Genomic DNA, 19,457 nt, shown 5'->3' with positions numbered 1-19,457 from the left:
ATGAACTGTAGAAGTTGCTTGGCATAAAGTAGAACTTTGGGGAGGAAACAAAAGGTAAACCAATTGAATAACTTCAGCTCTAAAATCAGTGTGTGATTCATATATAAACAATAAAAAGGTCAAAAAGAAGAAAAAGCCAATGGCAACACTAGTTATGAAGGTAGCGCGGTACGCGCAGCATTTCGTCCTAAGCCAACACCCAAACCCACAGGTACAGAATCAGTTTTGCTCTTCACATTATGACTACGATGGGCAGAATGAACATGACCCTGGTGTGAGTTCTGGTTATTGTTGCTTATATTGATAGCATGATGGCCATTTCCATTTATCTGATGAGAATGGCCGGTGCCATTTTGCATACTTGAGCTGTGAGGAATCTGCATCATTCCAATCCCTTCGGACTGAACCGATTCTTCAACACACTCGATGTCTTCGTTGTAACCGTTTATCAAGAAATCTGAACAGTTCTTCTTACACCCATGATCATATGGATTCCGGAATCGACCACCTGGTCCTCTAAGGTAACTGTAACGCATCATATTGGCCATTTCGTTTGTTGTAATGTTGTGTGAAATCTGTTGCAAAAAGGAAAAATAGAAAGGTCAAGATATATTCATGTGTTTTTACTGTTCCCAGGAAATTGTGAAATAATTGTCATTGAACACCAATGATCCATTTAACATCTCATGCTTTGACATGTAAATGTCATGAAGACACCATTGACAGTGAGAATTTGAGGGAATAGTATCAGAAAGGTTGAAGAGAAAGCAGCTTGCACAGGTAAAGAAAATAAGAAGCCAATGAGCATCTCAGGGCAAACTATAAGCATGTTCATGTCGTCTGTAGAAAGATATTTAAACACACTTTCCAATCAGCAATGATCATCATTTATACGCAAGAATTCTGTCTATTCCAGAAAACATATAGGGAAGAAAACAAATTAAAGATCACTGGGATGTGTGCTAGTGGACCTATTATCCAGAACAGGTGATACATAGAATGTCAAGCTGTAAGGGAACCAGGAAAATGAATACTGGATACAAGTGTTCCTTGTTGTATGCTTCATTAATAATGTTTATACGTCTACAGGCATTAAATAGCATATTGTTTCACGGTGTAGGCTAAAGAGCTCATCAAAAGTAAACAGGAAAACAAAGAAACATACCTGAGAAGCCTGTACCCCAGTTAAGACTGCCACTCCAATGAAGAGGAAGAAGTCAGCAAATAAAAATGCTAAAGCACCAATATGGTGAGTACCAGCATGACTCAGCCAAGCCCCAAACGATGATGGAGCTGCAGGGTCAGTCAAGACTCCTGCGATCACGAAAAAAGACGTTTTATTTAGCAGACTACCAACTTATGGAAGAAAAATTCTGATGAACAAATATTTTATGTGGGTTACAGGAAGGAGTATTTACTTGTAAGAGTAACTGCACCAGTTAAGACCATTGCCAGTACTTCAAGAACAAGAAAGATGAAAAAGTCCCACTTGTTTTTCTGAACAAAAATGTGGGAAGTAACTGTTCAGAGGATGAAACTAAGAACTAGTAGGCAAATATAAAAATCAAGGACATACTGAATTATCAGAGAACCATAATTCAGTCTTATATTATTTTATTATAACCATCACCCAATGAGCTAACAGCTATATCACACATACCCTTTTTTTATCACAAAAAAATGCATATATATACACTAGCCTCACAATTCACTCCTGATATATCTCAAATGCACTAGTTGACCAGTAGGAAAAAAAAGGAGACAAAAAAGATCACAGGAATCCAGAATCGATTACCTTGCCGATGCAATTAGACACCCAGGGACAATGATGATCAAATTGTTCCACACAGCGATCACAGGTTGAACAATGCTTTGCACGAAGAGGACGAACAATCTGGTAAAAGGAAAACGATAATGTGCATAACCCCCTAAGAGATAAGTCTCTATCAATAAAAATATGAACAAACAGATGTAGTACCCTGCACGTGGAGCAAAGCTGAGACCAATTCCCAGCAAGCAAAGCAGGATGATTCATTTCCATTTTCAGCAAAGGTTCCTGAAAAAATGACAAGGAAATTACACATTTCTTGTGAATTATACAGGCTGAAAAAAGAGAGGCAAATCTCAATAGACAGAAGTATATAAAGGTCTTGGCTCAAGATTATGCACACCTCCTAATAAGAAACAATTAGTATTATTTTGAAGAGCCTCTTTTCACTATTAATTCTGGTTTTCTTCGTTCTTTTGTTTTCAAACTTTTTTTTTTGGTTTGGACTGCAAGGTTGAACTTACATCATCTTTGATATTTTGTGAATCATGTTGACTCCTCCGGATGTAACCTGGATCTTTTCTGTGACAGAAAAATGAAGACAGATTCAAATTTGACAAGTACAAACAAGTTTAGCACATAAGAATTTCTGACATTGCCAATGATAGAAAGGTATAAGGAGTAAGTAATTTTAAGAAATCCAACTAAGGAAGGCAAAACGAAAAATAGAAATTTTATAAAAACCATACGAACATTCTTACATTCCTATAGATCAAAAGAGCATGAAGAATACCTGCTGCACCGGTAAAACGTAACTAGTCCAGCTGTAGCAAGGAGAACTCCCGACCATGCAAATAGTGCGCCAGCAGCAGTTAATTTTGGCAAAGTTGAAGCTGAATCACACAGAAACTTTACAGGACAATTCCACACTGACCATAGTAAAATTAATGAGACAGTTGATTGCAAACAAAAGGATTAGGAGAAGTACCCATGATTACAGCATGAATGTAAGTGGTAAGTAGAAGAAATATTGTACAACAAAGAACAGGAGCAAGTCCAAGCTTTGAAAGTTTGCCAAGCCGGGTACTTCCATCACAGCGGTTGTCATACAACCGCCTAGCGTTTCCCTGAAGAACCATTTAACATTCTATAACAATCGAATAATGCACAAAATGCTGCATTCCGGCGAAGAGACATGCACACTTTAATGTAACAAACGCTGATTCTCATGGACTTTAAAATCGATACCAACTCAAAAACAACCTAATCTCAAGTTAGGAACACCAAGATCAAGAAACACCTACGAGGAAAAAAGCAACTTGTCTGTGATTCTTGTAAGAAGCAAGCTGAGCAGGTGTAAGGCCAGTGTTATCTGTCAAGATAAGGTCTTCCTTCTTCCCTGCCTGCACCAACACCGTACATGCTTCTAGGTGACCCCTATTAGCAGCCCAATGAAGAGGAGTACAACCTAAAGTAGAATGAAATGTAAAATAACATTAGATTTCAAGCAATGCATCACAAAAAGTTGGGAGGAAGATAATTGGTTTACCCTCTTTATCCTGACGTCCACGATATGCATCAAGAAAGAGTAAAAGCCGTATACAGTCAGCAAAACCCTTGTATGCAGCCCTAAATTTTCCGGGAAATAAATTCAGAAGTAAATAAATATTTACCAAATACAGCTAAAATAAAAGAGTGCAAAGATAACCCCTCTACTCGGTTCATGAATAAAGTAACAGAAAAGATGACTGTCTAGCAACAAAGGAGAATATTCATGCGTGGGAGGGGGGAGGAACAGGAAGCCCGTGGGAAAGAGGAATCAACAGCAGGTGTGCCAATGAATAAACCCAAACAATCTTTTCCTATCTAAAGAGTAATGCATATATCATTGCTATATGGCAAAAAATGGACAACAAAAGCAAACTTCTAATTGAGTGTACACCATCAAAAACATGTGGGCTGGAGATTGTTAAAGAAAGCAATTAAGAGAAATTCTCTGTCCGTATTCAATTGTTGACTATTCATGCTTGTAGCTGTAGCTACTCTCTTTTCCATATTCAGCTTCTAATAAAAACAGTAATTATAAAATCCATTATGAAGATTCCTTGGATATTCTAATGCCAGATCAAGGGTTGGATTTGTTACTTATCTACACCGTCAGTTTCTCCTGGTTCCTTGAATAAGAATCACATTGTTGGATTTTAGAGGAATTTCTCCTGAAATCTGGCTTTAAAACAAAATGGCATCAAGAACCCAACAAATTCCACTTCACAAGGTTTCACATAGTGTCAACCAACCATGTATTAGACAGATAAAGAAGCTCCAAAAGTATAGGCAGCAATTGTTGCAACAAAGAAAGACTATTGCATGCTTCTAACACCTCAAGCTTGCTATTCAGAAAAAGGGTATACAATAGTTCTCAGAACTACCAGTGTATAGGGCTTCTCCCGTCACTGTCAGGTACATCAGGATCAGCATTCCACTTTGTAACAACGTAATAAAGGAAAGCTGTCTGACCATACTGTGCGGCAACATGTGTTGGCTGCAGTAAAATTTCATAGTATGAATAATAGGCAAGTTTTCACAGATTTCTATACTAAGATCTTAATCACTTGTAGTTATTACAAAAGTAACAACAGCAGTGTGAGGAAAGAAGAGGAAGTAAAGGGCAGCCCGGTGCATAAGGCATCCCACATTCATACAGACAGTGGACAAAGAATATCAAGAAAAACATGATGCACCTTCAAATACTTGGACAGTAAGATCATCTATTGCTGACGTGCTTATCAAAAGAAAAAAAAGATCATCTATTGCTGAGGTAAAATGGTTAACAATATTGAAACTGATATAACTTGTAAGATGTTCATCTCTGAACCTTTTATCCACGTAACAAGAGACAAAGTGATTAATGAGATTACAAAAAGGTCATTAACATTCCTCATCTTTCACAACTTTGACCTACTTTCTTCTTTTTCAAACTTTGACCTACTTTCTTCTCTTTTCAAACAAGGAACTTTGTCCTTATTGAAAAGCGCGTATGTTGACGTTGATGACTAGAATAATTATTAGTTATTGTTTAGTTGTCGGACTAGTCTACTACTTTGTTTAAATTTAAATTTCTGTGAGATATTTTAGGTTTTTTTTGAATATTCGTTTTGCAGAAGTTTTGTTTCAAGTGCCTATTTAAAGGCAAGGCTTGTGGTTAATAAAATTGAAGAGACCATTTCCATTCATATCATCAACATTCTTGCTGCTGCATCTTTTTAAAAAAAACAAAAACTCAACAATGGTATTAGAGCCTCAACTGGTCTTTCAGGATCTCAGTTCAATAAAAAAATAATTAAAACCTTATTTTTCAAACATGACAAGCAACCGTCCATCTTTGAATGTCCCACAAACCTTATCGGTGAAGACTATCAAATTTGATTAGTGAAAATGAAGTCTTATCTTGAAACCTATGATCTTAGGGAAGTCGTAATGGAAGAAACACCCTTACAACCAATCCTCGCAAATCCTACCCTTACTCAAATCAAAGCTCATTCAAAATATCACAAGATAAAGTTGTTAATGAGCTTTGAAAGGTGTTAATTATGCACAATAAAATAAAAAAAGATCATGTTGTAAAAGTGTGCCAGTTCAAAGACACTCAAAATAATTTACAAGCATAAATTGTTGAGGAGCAACTTTTTTAGATGGCAGCAACTGAAGCTGAATATTGCATCTATTCCCACTGATTTGCTAGAATAATTAGTTGTTTAGTTGTAAGGGGTGTCTATTACTTTGGTTTAAATATAAATTTCTTGTTTATATATTTTAGGTTGTTGAGATATTTATTTTGCAAATTTTTCTGTTTTCAAATGGCTATTTAAAACCCTATCTAAGACAATTTTCAATCATATTCTCAACCTTCTTGCTGTTGCATTAGTCTTACTTTCTTTTTGAGATGTTCCTGATTGTTGTTCACCCTCCTTAGATGGAAAGCTGAAACACATTTGCAGCACATGATGTGTGAGTTAGACGTATGTCACGGGTTTGAATCCTATATTCCTGAAAGTTCCAAACCCGTGTGGCGTTTCAAGTCGAGCCAATAGCTCAAAGTGAATTTCTTCGGGAGAAGTACCACAAAAACTCTTCAAGGCCGCACTTTTGTTCATCTCCGCTCAACTTTTTCATCTATTTTGCTCTTAGACAACTCCATATATGTCCCAGTATGTTCCACAACACTATTAAACTATTCATAATTCTAACTCCTCGGAATGATCGTATCAAATCAAAGAGGATGAGCAGTTAAAGGAGATATAATACAAAAATAAGGTTCACATGAATTTCCCCTTACATAGACAACTCGTAGGCTTCACAAAGTACAGTCACTTCTATTAGTAAAGGGATGATGCAGCCTTAAGGTAAAAGATCCCACTTGAAGTTAAGAGAGCTCAAGTTTTTAGCGCGGCATAACTTTGGTCTCAGAGCATCAAACAATGTGGAACAGCCTCTTGACAGTTTGATGACCATAGTCCAGTTTTATGGAAAACTTTGGCATTGTTCAAAAAGTTGAATCCGAAAGCACTCGTCCTAGTTTCTATGAATTGCCTATCGATTTAGTACCTTTTAATAAGGTTCAAATCTTCAAAATCTACATACTATGTGGTACAAGGGATTCCCAGCATCTCGTATAAAAAGAGTATGTAATGTAGAATTTGAAGAAGAGTATGACAGATTGTATAAAATGTTAGTGTGTAAATGCAGTGATGGACGAGTATCTATTTTTTGTAAGGATGGGCGAGTATTTATGAGCACTCGATATTTAGGTCTAGATTTTAATGCCATCTGAAGAATGATTAGTGCTTCCAAACCACAGAAGGCATAGCAATCCTGGGAAACTAATATGTTTACTGGAGATTTTAAACATGGTTTACGTACTTTGGATGAAAACAGCAACAGAATAACTAGCCAACAAAATAAGGAAAAGAAAAATAAATCCAAGAAATCATTCTAATACGCCACTAGATTGGAACCCGAACAAATAGGAAGAACTGAGAGTACTGTAACCTCTTGGAGCAGAACTGTTCCTGACTTGATGTGATTCAGGACTTTGTTTCTGCTATACAATAGCCTTTATGTTTAATCAAGTGGTTTGATTGGCTCTCATCTGATATTTCCCACTATGAGACTTACAATATTTCTTTGATGAACAGAACTTCCCGGTATTCGTGCACAGCTTGCAGAAAAATGTGACTTGATTTTCTCTTCGGACGAATAAATGCAATTTCTGATGTTTATCATGCACATCTCTTCAAGCTTGCATAATCCCTATATATTATATACTGTTTACTTTGGAGATTCCAGGATACCCAGTCTTTACTCTGGCTGTTTTCTTCCAACTCCCTTGCCAGCTTCCTAAACTTTTTTCCCTTGTTACATTTGTATGTCCTCAACCTTTGATTTGCACTTTGATTTGACACATGAATTGTATATATGTTTAAGTTTTGGTAACTTATATGGTTAACCTATTTATCTCAAACATCAATTTCATAAGAACTCGTAAAAGTCCTTTTTCAAAGAAGATGCAAGAGAAATGGGGCGCATAGTCCATCCTACTTCGAGAGAGACGCCATCATTGAACCAAAACCACTGCCGGGAAAGCCGTATTACATATCATGGTGCTCTACTGCAATGCTAGTGGTATGCCCACAGTTTAATCCAATGCTATAATATCCGGCATACAGGTCTAACCAGCTAGCAACAACAATCTAAAGTCCAAGGAGAATATAATAATTGACCCAAAATTCACACACTGCCCTCTTTTTTCATAAGAGATGAAACTCTTCCTTCCTCACCAATGTGGCAAAAACAAGGTGTCCATATATCCTGCCTTCCAGCAGATACATTTAGATCAACCAGAAAGAGGTATACCACTGGTCCTCGCAATTTCACTCAAAGTGGGATCTACTTTGGAGTTTAGCCTGTTTAGGTACAATTTCCCTATGTTTTCTTTGTGATCCATATATCATGGGTCCAACTAGTTATATTTTTACTCAGGCAAGATTACACTTTCCTTGCACCCTCATCACCAGGTCTAACTCCTAAACCTATGCTGTCCAGCAAAACCCAAATCACATATGCACCAAAATGATGATGAGCTCAGTTCATGAGGCCCTAGATGGAGTATCTAGAATTCCATGGAGACTGGCCGGATTCAGCTTCAGAAATTCAAGCAGCAAAAGAAACATAAAAGTGTTTCAACTAATGCAATTGAGTACTAAGAACATACAAGCAAAAACATACCAGATAGCCATACATATCAGCTGTATTTAAACGACCACCCTCTTGTAGTAAGAGCTCAGCAACCTGCACTGCACCTCGGACGGCACTCCAGTGTAATGCTGTTTGCCCCGTATGATCTGCAGCATTTACATTTCCCCCATGCTGCCAATGCATCACCACCACTAGCCATCAGTTCCCAACCAACCAAAAAAATAAGGAATAATACACACACAAAAAAAAGGGAATAGCAATCAACATAAAGTCGATAGTTCTGTCTTATTAATATTACCTAATTCCTGTATGAGAATTATATAGACCTAGGTCTCTCTACCCTGCAAAGGTAGAGGTAAGGTTTATGTATATCCTACCCTCTCCAAACCCCACTTGTGGGATTACACAGGGTATGTTGTTGTTGTTTTAGACAGAGCGAAGTGAATTCATACCACTGATCCAACTACTGGGATTGAGGGTGTGTTGAATGATTGATTGTTACTTGATCAAAACAATGTGTTTATAATGTAATAGAGTAGTTAGTTATCGGTGCTAAATTTCTTTTTCTTTTTCTTAATTACAATTCAACTCCCTGATTACCCACAATACAGTCACTGCAATGCGCTTTCATAAACTAAAAACAAATTTATTTTCTTAAAATGTGATGTTTGTGCAAGCTTGGACCCACCTAACTAAGCTATTGGGGTACCTGCTAGCACAACTATCAGGTAACGCCAACTCTGTCTACCAGGACTTAGAGAAATGAAAATAATTCACCTAATATCGCCTCTACTGGGATGCTATCCTTGGTTTCAACGGTTGTCACTCTATCTATTTGACCACTACGACACCACTCGGTGGCAACTAAAGACAACATTTTTATGGCTCAATTTCAACACAGCTCAAATCTAAGAATCAAAAAAATAAGTCCTATATTGGGGTACCTGCTAGCATAATTATTACCTCACTCTGTCTACCAAGACTTAGACAAATGGAAATAATTCACCTACTATCGCCTCTACTGGGATGCTATCCTTGGTTCCAATGGTTGTCACTCCATGCATTTGACCAATAAGATATCCCTCAGTGGCAACTAAAGACAACATTTAACTAAAGACGATATTTTTATGCTTCAATTTTAACACAGCTCAAATCTAAGCATCAAAATAATACGTAATATATTGGGGTAACTGCTAGCACAACTATTAGGTATCTATCTACCAAGACTTGCACAAATGGAAATGATTCACCTAATATCGCCTACTAGGATGCTATCCTTGGTTCCAACGGTTGTCACTCCATCCATTTGACCACTTCGATATCACTCACTGGCAAGTAAAGACAATATTTAACTAACGAAAATATTTTTATGGCTCAATTTTAACACCACTCAAAATGTGAGTCATATATTGTAATAGAGCAGTGACACATCTCTTTTCTTTTTTTTCCCTTCCATTAATGAATCTAAACATGTGAATTCAAACCTCAATAATATATTGTGCAGCTGCCGTGCGATTGTTAAGAGCCGCCCACTGAAGCGCATAGTAACCAAGACCATCAGGCTCAGATACAGAACAACCCTCGCTTTCCACCAATCTCTGAAGCTTCCCCATATCCCCATACGCGGCTGCTGTATACACATCGTTCCTCAAACTCTCCTCCTCAACGACACCGTTAACAACCTCTTTAGAAGACCATTCATCATCATTTCTTGATTCAACCTCCTCCACTATCTCGATCTCCGAGGCCATTTTCTTTTTCTTTTAAAAAAAATGAAATTTTGGAGAAAGATTCAAGAGGGGTTGAATCAATGTGTGATTTGACTACCAAATTCAACTATATAATATAAATTCAAACGTGAGAATGAATGGAGATTCTAGGGTTTTTCTGGGAAGGAGGAGAGGGTTGACTTGGTATTGAGGAAACAACAAATCACCCGAAGCCAAAAGACAAAAAACTCATAGTGGCTATGGAAATCTAAGATCCTTTTTTTAAAATATTATTTTTTTACCAAAATGAACCTAAAATGAATTTGAACTATTGAAAATGGTATAAAAATACTTATTATTTATTTATTTGAGCTTAAAATACTCTTGACATCCATCTTTAGATCCAAAAATGACTTTTTTTAAATGCAAAAGGGCATTTTAAAAAAAATTATTCAAATTATTTAATTAAAATTATGTTAAATAAATTTTGATTTATAATTAAATTGTAACTAATAGATGGCCACCAGGTATTTAAAAGAATTATTTGATTAAAATTATGTTAAATAAATTTTGATTTATAATTAATTTTAAATTATTAAATTATAACCAATAGATGGCCCACTACGTATTTAAAAAAATTATTCAAATTATTTAATCAAAATTCTGTTAAAAGAGTAAATCAAAATTTATTTAACAGAATTTTAATTAAATAATTCTTTTAAATACCTGGTGGCCATCTATTGGTTACAATTTAATTATTCAAATTATTTAATCAAAATTCTGTTAAAAGAGCCTAAAATTCCCTCGAACTATTGAAAATGGTACAAAAATGTCCCTCATCCATCTATTGGGCCTAAAATACCCTTTTCCGTTAAAGAAAAGATCATTTTTTGACTTAAAGATGGATGTCAAGGGTATTTTAGGCTCAATAGATGAATGAGGATATTTTTATACCATTTTCAATAGTTCAATGACATTTTAGGTCCGTTTCCATTTTTTAAATTTTTTGGGGATAACTTTATTATCTTTTATTTGTAAGGTATTTATATCTCTTTGACTTTTTCTTCCAAAATTTTATTTTTTGACTAATATTTTTTACATTGACATATCAGGCCCTTATTTGTTTGCACCTAATAAAAATTTCAAGAAATTTCACAAATAGCTACTGTGAGTATCTTAGGTATGTTCTTTAGTTACAGTTTATCTGATTATGCTCTATAGCTATTGTTTCGTTTGATATGGCATTTCTATTTGTATAATTCATTAACTATACAAACAAGGTAAGTATATATAAATTCTATATTTATACATTTAAGAAAATTTCAGAACTTATACAAATCAAATATATCAATATGATACATTATATTTCAAGTTAGGATAAGAAATACAAATTCTTAATTTATACAATTAGAAAAATTCTGGATTTGTACAATTAAGAACCAAATTATACAAATTCCTGATTTATATAATTGAGAGTCGAATTATACTAATTCTAGATATGGATCACGTAATTATGATTGTAAGTTAGTGGTGAATAGTAATTTCATTAAATTGTAGTTATATTAACTAATTAACTAGTATATATTTGTTTATCCGCGTATTTCCTAAAGAGTTTAATCCATTTCACCACCATTGAGGTGAATTTTTAAAAAGAATTTTAATCATTCAGATTTTAGTCATTAAGGTTTCATTTATTTGCACTTACTTAACGAAGATCTCAATCTTAATCATTCAAATCTGAGTCATTAAGTCTGTTTGTTTTCAACTCTGAATCATAATAATTTAGATCTTAATCATACGTTTGTATTTGTTTTTCTTATTTTACAACTAATTAATGAGTTTGAATAAGAACTATCACGAATTCTAATATCATTAAAATATTTCTTTAAGAATTCCTATAAAGATGACAGTTTACCCTTACTCCATCTACTTTCAACCACCACCAACGACCATCATTTCACCCATAACTACCATCACCATCAATCACCACACCTACCATCCACAACCACCATCCCAACCCCAACCCCAACCACCACTATCACCATTCACCAAAATCAGTAGCCATCAGCATTAGCCATCATTTGCAATCCTCCTTCATTACATCCACTGATCATTATTGATAATTATCATCATTAGTTAACATTATATATCACTAGCCACCATCATCATTCACCATCGCTAGTCCGCCATTAGTTATCAGTATCATTCCTCTACTAATTATTAGTCGCACCACCAACAATCATGGTTAATCACTATTGACAACCACTATAACATAATATATTATACACAACCACCATCATCAGTCAACACTATCTCAAGTCGACACTAACAATCACCATTATTAGTCATTACCACCACCATTTGTCGTAGAAAAATTTTAAAATATTTTATTGATATCATATTAGATTAATTTAGTAGTTCATTTGGATATTATAATTATTATTTTAAAATATTTTTGACCTTTTTCCTCAAAATTAATAATTTTGAACAATTTATTTTCGTTTTTTCTGCCTTTCTAACTAAGAATTGTTTTTATTTATGTCTACCACTAATAATTTACCCATTTAGAACCTATAAGGCTAAAACAAAAACTTCCTTTGATGTATATTATAAACACCTCTAATAATTCTCAATCAAAGAAAATATCTAAGGTTTAATTAAAAAGTTTTTTCCAATTGTTTGAGTGAAAATGAAGTAATAATCATTTTGCAAAATAAAAAAATTATTGTAAAATAATAAAAAGTATGGATGTCCCTTCATCCCTTTTCCTCGGCCCCCTCTTTTCTCCTAATCCTTTTTTGTTAAGTCAAATTTGGTGTGCTGTGCACTCCTAATTCTTTTTTGTTAGGTTAAATTTGGTGTGCTGTGCAATGGCTATAAATAGCCAATGTTCGATGCAAACAAAGATATATGGACAGATAAAAATAATTTTCTCTTCTCTTTCTATCTTCTTTTCTTGTCTTTTGCTTATTATTCTTATCATTTAATTACTTTTATAACGCGTTATCAGCATGAATCTCTAATTTTCTTCAGACAAATTAACTTCTATATCAGGTATATCTACTGAAGAAATTTAGTTTTAATTATCTTTTTTATTTCTAAATTAATTTTTATTTCAGTTTTTATCATGTCAAATTTATCAAAATTTGAGTTTGTGGCACTTGACATTATCAGAAAAAATTATTTGTCATGGATCATTGATGCTGAAATTTATTTTGATGCTAAAAGTCTTGGTAATATTATTAAAGAAGAAAATAAAGCATCAACCCAAGATAAAGCAAAGGCCATGAATTTTCTCCGTCATCATATTCATGAAGGATTAAAAATTGAATATTTAACTATGAAAGTCCCTCTTGAATTATGGACTAATTTAAAAGATCGATATCATCACCTAAAACTTACGGTGTTATCAAAAGCTCGATATGACTGATACACCTTTGATTTAAAGATTTTAAAACTGTAACAGAGTATAATTCTGCTATTACAAGGTAAATATCACACCCCGAGAGGATACCCTAGGCGTGGCCGGCACTCGAAGATCATTTCTGACCTCCGAGCGAACCATCTGGTCCAGTCACACATTCATTCAATCACATTCTCTTAGCGGAAAACTCAATTAATGATATATTGCTCATAAATTAGGGCCAAAGGCCAAACAATCATCAACTCGACAAGAAATTTTAAAGGCGGCTACTCAAAAGAACAATTCAATATTTCTACACTCCAGTTTATGAAGCCTCTATCTACAACTTAGAAGGTGCCCATGACAAACCCATGGCCACCAACAATCAAGCCAAAGTAAATGACATCAAAACTATACAAAAAGGGCTTAATATCCTCCGGAACTAGGAGGACTCACCGCTAGTTGAGAGTGGGTGTGGATCTTCAACGGAGCGCCGGTTGATGATCTCTAGTACCTGTCTCTGCATCATGAAACGATGCAGGCCAAATGGCGTCAGTACGTGGAATGACTGGTATGCAAAATGGTCGAATGAAACGATATAAAGAAAACATCAAACCTACTCGGAACTCAACTCAAGAGAAATAACAACTCAATCAAGTATCCTAGGTCTAAACGAGAATACGGTTTAGACGGGATCAATCACATACCATTCAATCAATCCGACTCAGAGTACTATCAAGACTTATGTGGGAGTTTCTCTTATCCGACAACCATCACTTATGAGCCAGTGACAGTACAACAAGCCGACGTTGTTACCGCGTCCGTTCATGCTTTGTCAGGGCATAAACGAGTCAACCAATTATGAATCCAATCCAACCAAGTTCTATAATATCAGGACAAATATTTTGGGGAAACATCCGACTTTAACGGTTCAATCCCCTCCTACGTTTGGCGACGTAGTTATTGGGTTCGAGTATGGACTTTACTCTTACCCAATTCGGTGCTCGATACTCCTCCCAAGACTCAATGCTCATAAAACTTCATCCAATCGACTCAATCAAATCCTATCGATAAGTCTCATTTAAACCTTGCCAACTCATCCACTCTAGCACAATCAATCATCTCTAAATCATATATTTCTAGAGAAATTTAAAGGCACATTTATAGCAACATGTAAACATAACCAATCATTTCCTCTATCCATTTAATCAATCTTTGAAACTCATCACAACTCCAAGGCTTTAAATCAATAATTCAAGATAAACATCATTTTTAAGAAAACAGCATCCTTTATCATAATCCACATAGCTAAGAAAATCAATAAAACATATTTAACAACTCATCTTCATCAACTCATACTCACATAAAGACTCTTTTTGAACGTTTTTGACTAAACCTCATCAACATAGCAAGAATCACTCTAATAGACAACAAAACTCATTTGAACACAACCCTAGCAAGAAATTCCATTTCTATGGGCATTTATCCTCAAAGAAGGTATAGGGCACATGGGTGGACTCAATCCATGTTTTATATAGCCTTACAAACCTTAGTGAAGACTTTGAAGAAAACCTTGTGGTTGGGTCTTCAATGGAGAACTCGAATCTTGAAGCTCTTGGAACAATTCTTTGTTAAAGAAGGACTTGGAGGAGAAGAAGAGGAAGAGAGAGGATCTTTCTAGGGCTTTTTTAGAGAGAGAGGGGCTGAAAATTATGCTCCCAAATGCTCAAAGATGATACATATATAATTTGGGATAATTCCCAAATTGCCCTTTCTCAAAAGTTCTGAAAAATAGGCAAAAATGCTCCTGGCGTGATAGTGGCGTGTCGCGCCATTGCAGAGCCAGGCCGATTACGCCTAAAACCGCGCCCAATGGAGAACTCGAATCTTGAAGCTCTTGGAACAATTCTTTGTTAAAGAAGGACTTGGAGGAGAAGAAGAGGAAGAGAGAGGATCTTTCTAGGGCTTTTTTAGAGAGAGAGAGGGGCTGAAAATTATGCTCCCAAATGCTCAAAGATGATACATATATAATTTGGGATAATTCCCAAATTGCCCTTTCTCAAAAGTTCTGAAAAATAGGCAAAAATGCTCCTGGCGCGATAGTGGCGTGTCGCGCCATTGCAGAGCCAGGCCGATTACTCCTAAAAACTAGCGCGATAGTGGCGCATCGCGCCCTTACAGCGCCAAGGCCATTGTTCCTGGGTTCTGGAATTTAGGCTTGAAAAACCCTGCACAACTTTTAGTGGCGCGTCGCGCCAAGGACCAAACTACTGAGGCATGTTTCTGGCGCGATAGTGGCGCATCGCGCCCTTATAGCGCCAAGGCTATTTCTCCAGCAGTTGCAACCCAGGCCCAAAAATGAAATTTCTGCCGTGCTAGTTCGTCTTAGGATCGTCATATCTTTTGACTCTGAACTTCAAAATTTACATTCTTGGTGGCATTGGAAAGAAGACTCGACAACCTTTAATTTGATAGGTCATGGGCCACCCAGACTGTCGTCTTTCAAAAGATAGGGTCGTTAGAAGTCGACCCCTTATACAATCTTATCCTAAGACTTAGCCACGACGAATCTCTTGGATTTAATTTGGTCCTAGAGGCCCCTTGTGACCCCACATCACCTCCAACATCCTTAAATTTCTTGGGGACTCATCCTAGCTCATGCATATGCTCTTCAATACTCGGGTTCGACCCTACCCGTATACAAGAAGGGTCCGAATCTTAGGGAAATTTTTGAGGGGTGTTACATTATCTCCCCCTTGGGATCATTCGTCCTCGAATGACGAGTAACCAGGAATGGACTCAAGGTACAAAGCACACTTAAAATTTTCAGTCATTCAACCACTCAAATTCTCAAATAATTTCCAATCAAAATTAAAATGCACAATTGAATTTAAGCCAAAGAAATAGATATTACCTTCAACATTCTCATCGGTAGGCACGAATAGATGTGGATATTTAGATTTCATGGCTTTCTCAGCTTCCCATGTGGCTTCCTCAACAAATTGGTTCCTCCATAGGAATTTGACTAAGGCGACCTCTTTGTTCCTCAATTTGCGAATTTGGCGATCAAGAATTTGGATCGGAACCTCTTTATAAGACAAGCTATCCTTAATTCCAACGCTATCAATGGGGACTACCAACGAGGGATCACCCAAGCACTTTTTCAACATCAAAATGTGGAACACCGGATGAATAGAGGCTAGCTCTGAAGGTAACTCCAACTCATAGGCAACACTCCTAATCCGCCTCGAAATCTGGTAAGGGCCAATATATCGAGGACTAAGTTTCCCCCTCCTTCCAAACCTCATGATGCCCTTCATGGGCGACACCTTTAGGTATACCCAATCACCCACCTCAAACTCTAAGTCTCTCCTTCTCACGTCGGTGTAAGATTTTTGGCGGCTTTGGGCTGTCTTTAGCCTCTCTTAAATAACTCGCACCTTCTACATGTCTTGATGAACAAAATTGGGCCCAATCAACTCGGCTTTACCAACTTCAAACCACCCAATGGGCGATCTACACCTCCTCCCATACAAGGCTTCATAAGGAGCCATTTGAATGCTTGCATAATAACTATTATTATATGCAAACTCTATGAGAGGTAAGTGATCATCCCAATTTCCCTTGAAGTCAAGCACACATTCCCTCAACATATCTTCCAATGTCTGGATGGTGCACTCTGCCTGGCCATCTGTCTTGGGGTGGAAAGCTGTACTCAAGTTCACCTTCGAACCCAGTCCCTTCTGAAAGTATTTCCAAAATTGGAAAGTGAATTGAGCTTTTCTGTTTGAGATGATAGACAAGGGAACCCCATGCAGTCTGACAATCTCTTGAATGTACAACTTTGCATAATCTTCTGCGGTATCAGTAGTCTTAACCACCAAAAAGTGAGTTGATTTCGTCATCCTATTCACAATTACCTAAATCGAATCGTGTTGCTTTTGGGATTTTGGCAAACCAGTGATAAAGTCCATCTTGATCATCTCTCACTTCCATTCCAGAATTTTTTTGTTTTGGGCTAAACCACATGGCCTTTGATGCTCAACCTTCACCTATTGGCAATTCGGGCACTTGGAAATATATTTCGCAATATCCCTCTTTATCCCACTCCACCAATAGATTTCCCTTAAGTCATGATACATTTTTGTGAAGCCTGGATAAATAGAGTATCTGGAACTATGCACTTCGGCCATAATCCCCTCTCGAACATCATCGACATCAGGTACACACAATCTATTTTGGTACCTCAACACACCATCTCCCCCTTTGGTGAAAACCATCACCCCTTGTTTGTGAACAACTTCCTTCAATCGGAGGAGGACGGGATCCTGATCTTGTTTCTCCTTTACCTATGCTACAAGTGAGGACGTAGCCCCATATCGAATGTTTACTCCACCTTCATGGTTCTCTTCGAGTCGAACTCCCAATCGAGCTAATCTATATACCTCCTTCGCCAATTCCTTCCTTCTCTCCTCCACATGGGCAGTGCTACCTATGGATAACCTGCTAAGAGCATCAGCAACAACATTAGCTTTATCTGGATGGTAGCGGATGCTCATGTCGTAGTCCTTGAGTAGCTCGAGTCATCTCCTTTGCCTCAGGTTGAGTTCCTTCTGGCTGAAGACATATTGTAAGCTCTTGTAATCGGTGAATACGTCAACATGCACTTCATACAAGTAGTGGTGCCAGATTTTAAACGCGAATACCACAACTGCCAGCTCAAGGTCATGAGTTGGGTAATTCCTCTCATAAACTTTAAGTTGTCTCAAAGCATAGGCTATCACCTTCCCCCTTTGCATCAACACACAACCCAAACCAATTCTGGATGCATCACAGTAGACCACAAAGCCCTCTATTCCATCGGGCAAGGTCAGGACAGGAGTAGTGGTTAGCTTGTTCTTCAGTTTCTGGAAACTCTCCTCACAAGCATTGGACCATTGGAACTTAGCCTTCTTTTGAGTCAGCTTAGTCAATGGTGATGATATGGATGAGAATCCCTCTACAAACCTTCGATAATAGCCGGCCAAACCCAAGAAGCTTCTTATCTCTGTCGGGGATGTGGGTCTGGGCCAATTCTTCACAACTTCAATCTTCTGGGCGTCAACCTAAATACCATCTCCAAATACAATATGGCCTAAGAAGGCCACTGATGCAAGCCAAAATTCACATTTAGAGAACTTTGTATACAATATCTGGTCTCTCAAGGTTTGTAAAATGACTCTAAGATGATAGGCGTGCTCCTCTTCATTCTTGGAGTAGACTAGAATATCATCTATGAATACAATCATAAACATATTAAGATATGGTTTAAACACCCGGTTCATGAGATCCATGAAAGCTGCGGGGCATTCGTCAACCCAAAGGACATGACCAAAAATTCAAAATGGCCATAATGAGTCCGAAAAGCGGTCTTCGGAATATCACATTCCCTCACCTTCAACTGATGGTAGCCGGATCTCAAGTCTATCTTTGAGAAACACGTGGCACCCTGAAGTTGGTCAAATAAATCATCTATTCTGGGAAGAGGGTATTTTTTCTTTACGGTGACCTTATTCAACTGCCTATAGTCAACACACATCCTAAGGGACCCATCCTTCTTTCACACAAATAGGATGGGAGCACCCCATGGTGAGACGCTCGGCCTAATGAATCCCTAATCTAGCAAGTCCTTCAACTGCTCTTTCAACTCTTTTAACTCGGCTAGAGCCATTCTATATGGAGGGATTGAGATAGGCTGGGTATCAGGAAGAACATCAACCCCGAATTCGATCTCCCTATCAGGAGGGACTCCAGGCAGATCTTCGGTAAAGACATTGGAAAACTCATTGACAATCGGGACTGACTCGAGAGATGGAGACTCAACATTGTCATCTTTCACTCGGACAATATGATAGATACACCCTTTTGAGATTAGATTCCTGGCCCTAACGTAAGAAATAAACTTACCCTTAGGCATAACAGGACTACTCCTCCACTCTATGACAGCTTCATTCGGGAATTTGAATTTGACAACCTGAGTTTTATAATCAATAGAGGCATAACAGACATAAAGACAGTCCATGCCAAGGATCACATCAAAATCAACCATGTCCAACTCAACTAGGTCGGCCAAGGTATCCCTGTGATGAATTGATACAGTGCAATCTCTATAGACTCTCTCAGCTAAGACAGAATCACCGACCGGAGTAGCTATACTGTAAGGCTCAAGAAGGCATTTAAGAATTTTATTGAATTTACTAGCTACGTAAGGAGTCATAAAAGATAGGGTGACACCCGGATCCATCAATACATAACAATCAAGAGAAGAGACTCGAATCATACC

The 19,457-nt window shown here is 37.1% G+C and overlaps 1 protein-coding gene across 1 annotated transcript; it reads right to left on the bottom strand.

Annotated features, from left to right (window-relative positions):
• Nucleotides 1-35: 35 nt before the first annotated feature.
• On the bottom strand, nt 36-9,979 carry LOC129891448 (protein S-acyltransferase 24). The gene is made up of 13 exons (XM_055966816.1): nt 9,508-9,979; nt 8,054-8,194; nt 4,198-4,310; nt 3,318-3,397; nt 3,073-3,236; nt 2,757-2,895; nt 2,562-2,661; nt 2,293-2,350; nt 1,979-2,056; nt 1,796-1,894; nt 1,419-1,497; nt 1,166-1,314; nt 36-575 (listed from the first exon to the last, which is right to left on the bottom strand). Exons 1-13 carry the CDS (start codon nt 9,772-9,774, stop codon nt 153-155), a joined length of 1,890 nt encoding a protein of 629 aa, XP_055822791.1. The 5' UTR covers nt 9,775-9,979; the 3' UTR covers nt 36-152.
• Nucleotides 9,980-19,457: the final 9,478 nt, after the last annotated feature.

This window comes from Solanum dulcamara, chromosome 6 (genome assembly GCF_947179165.1).
Source record: "Solanum dulcamara chromosome 6, daSolDulc1.2, whole genome shotgun sequence".
Taxonomy (NCBI): domain Eukaryota; kingdom Viridiplantae; phylum Streptophyta; class Magnoliopsida; order Solanales; family Solanaceae; genus Solanum; species Solanum dulcamara.
The sequence above is the reverse complement of the archived record's forward strand: the minus strand, read 5'-3'. Positions and strand labels throughout refer to the sequence as shown.

Excerpts from the sequence above, each read along its gene's own strand:
- LOC129891448 (XM_055966816.1), bottom strand. The coding sequence starts at position 9,774 with ATGGCCTCGGAGATCGAGATAGTGGAGGAGGTTGAATCAAGAAATGAT. Across the intron at positions 1,895-1,978 it reads AGCTTTGCTCCACGTGCAGG|ATTGTTCGTCCTCTTCGTGC; the intron begins GTACTACATCTG and ends TCCTTTTACCAG. Across the intron at positions 576-1,165 it reads CTGGGGTACAGGCTTCTCAG|ATTTCACACAACATTACAAC; the intron begins GTATGTTTCTTT and ends TTTTTGCAACAG.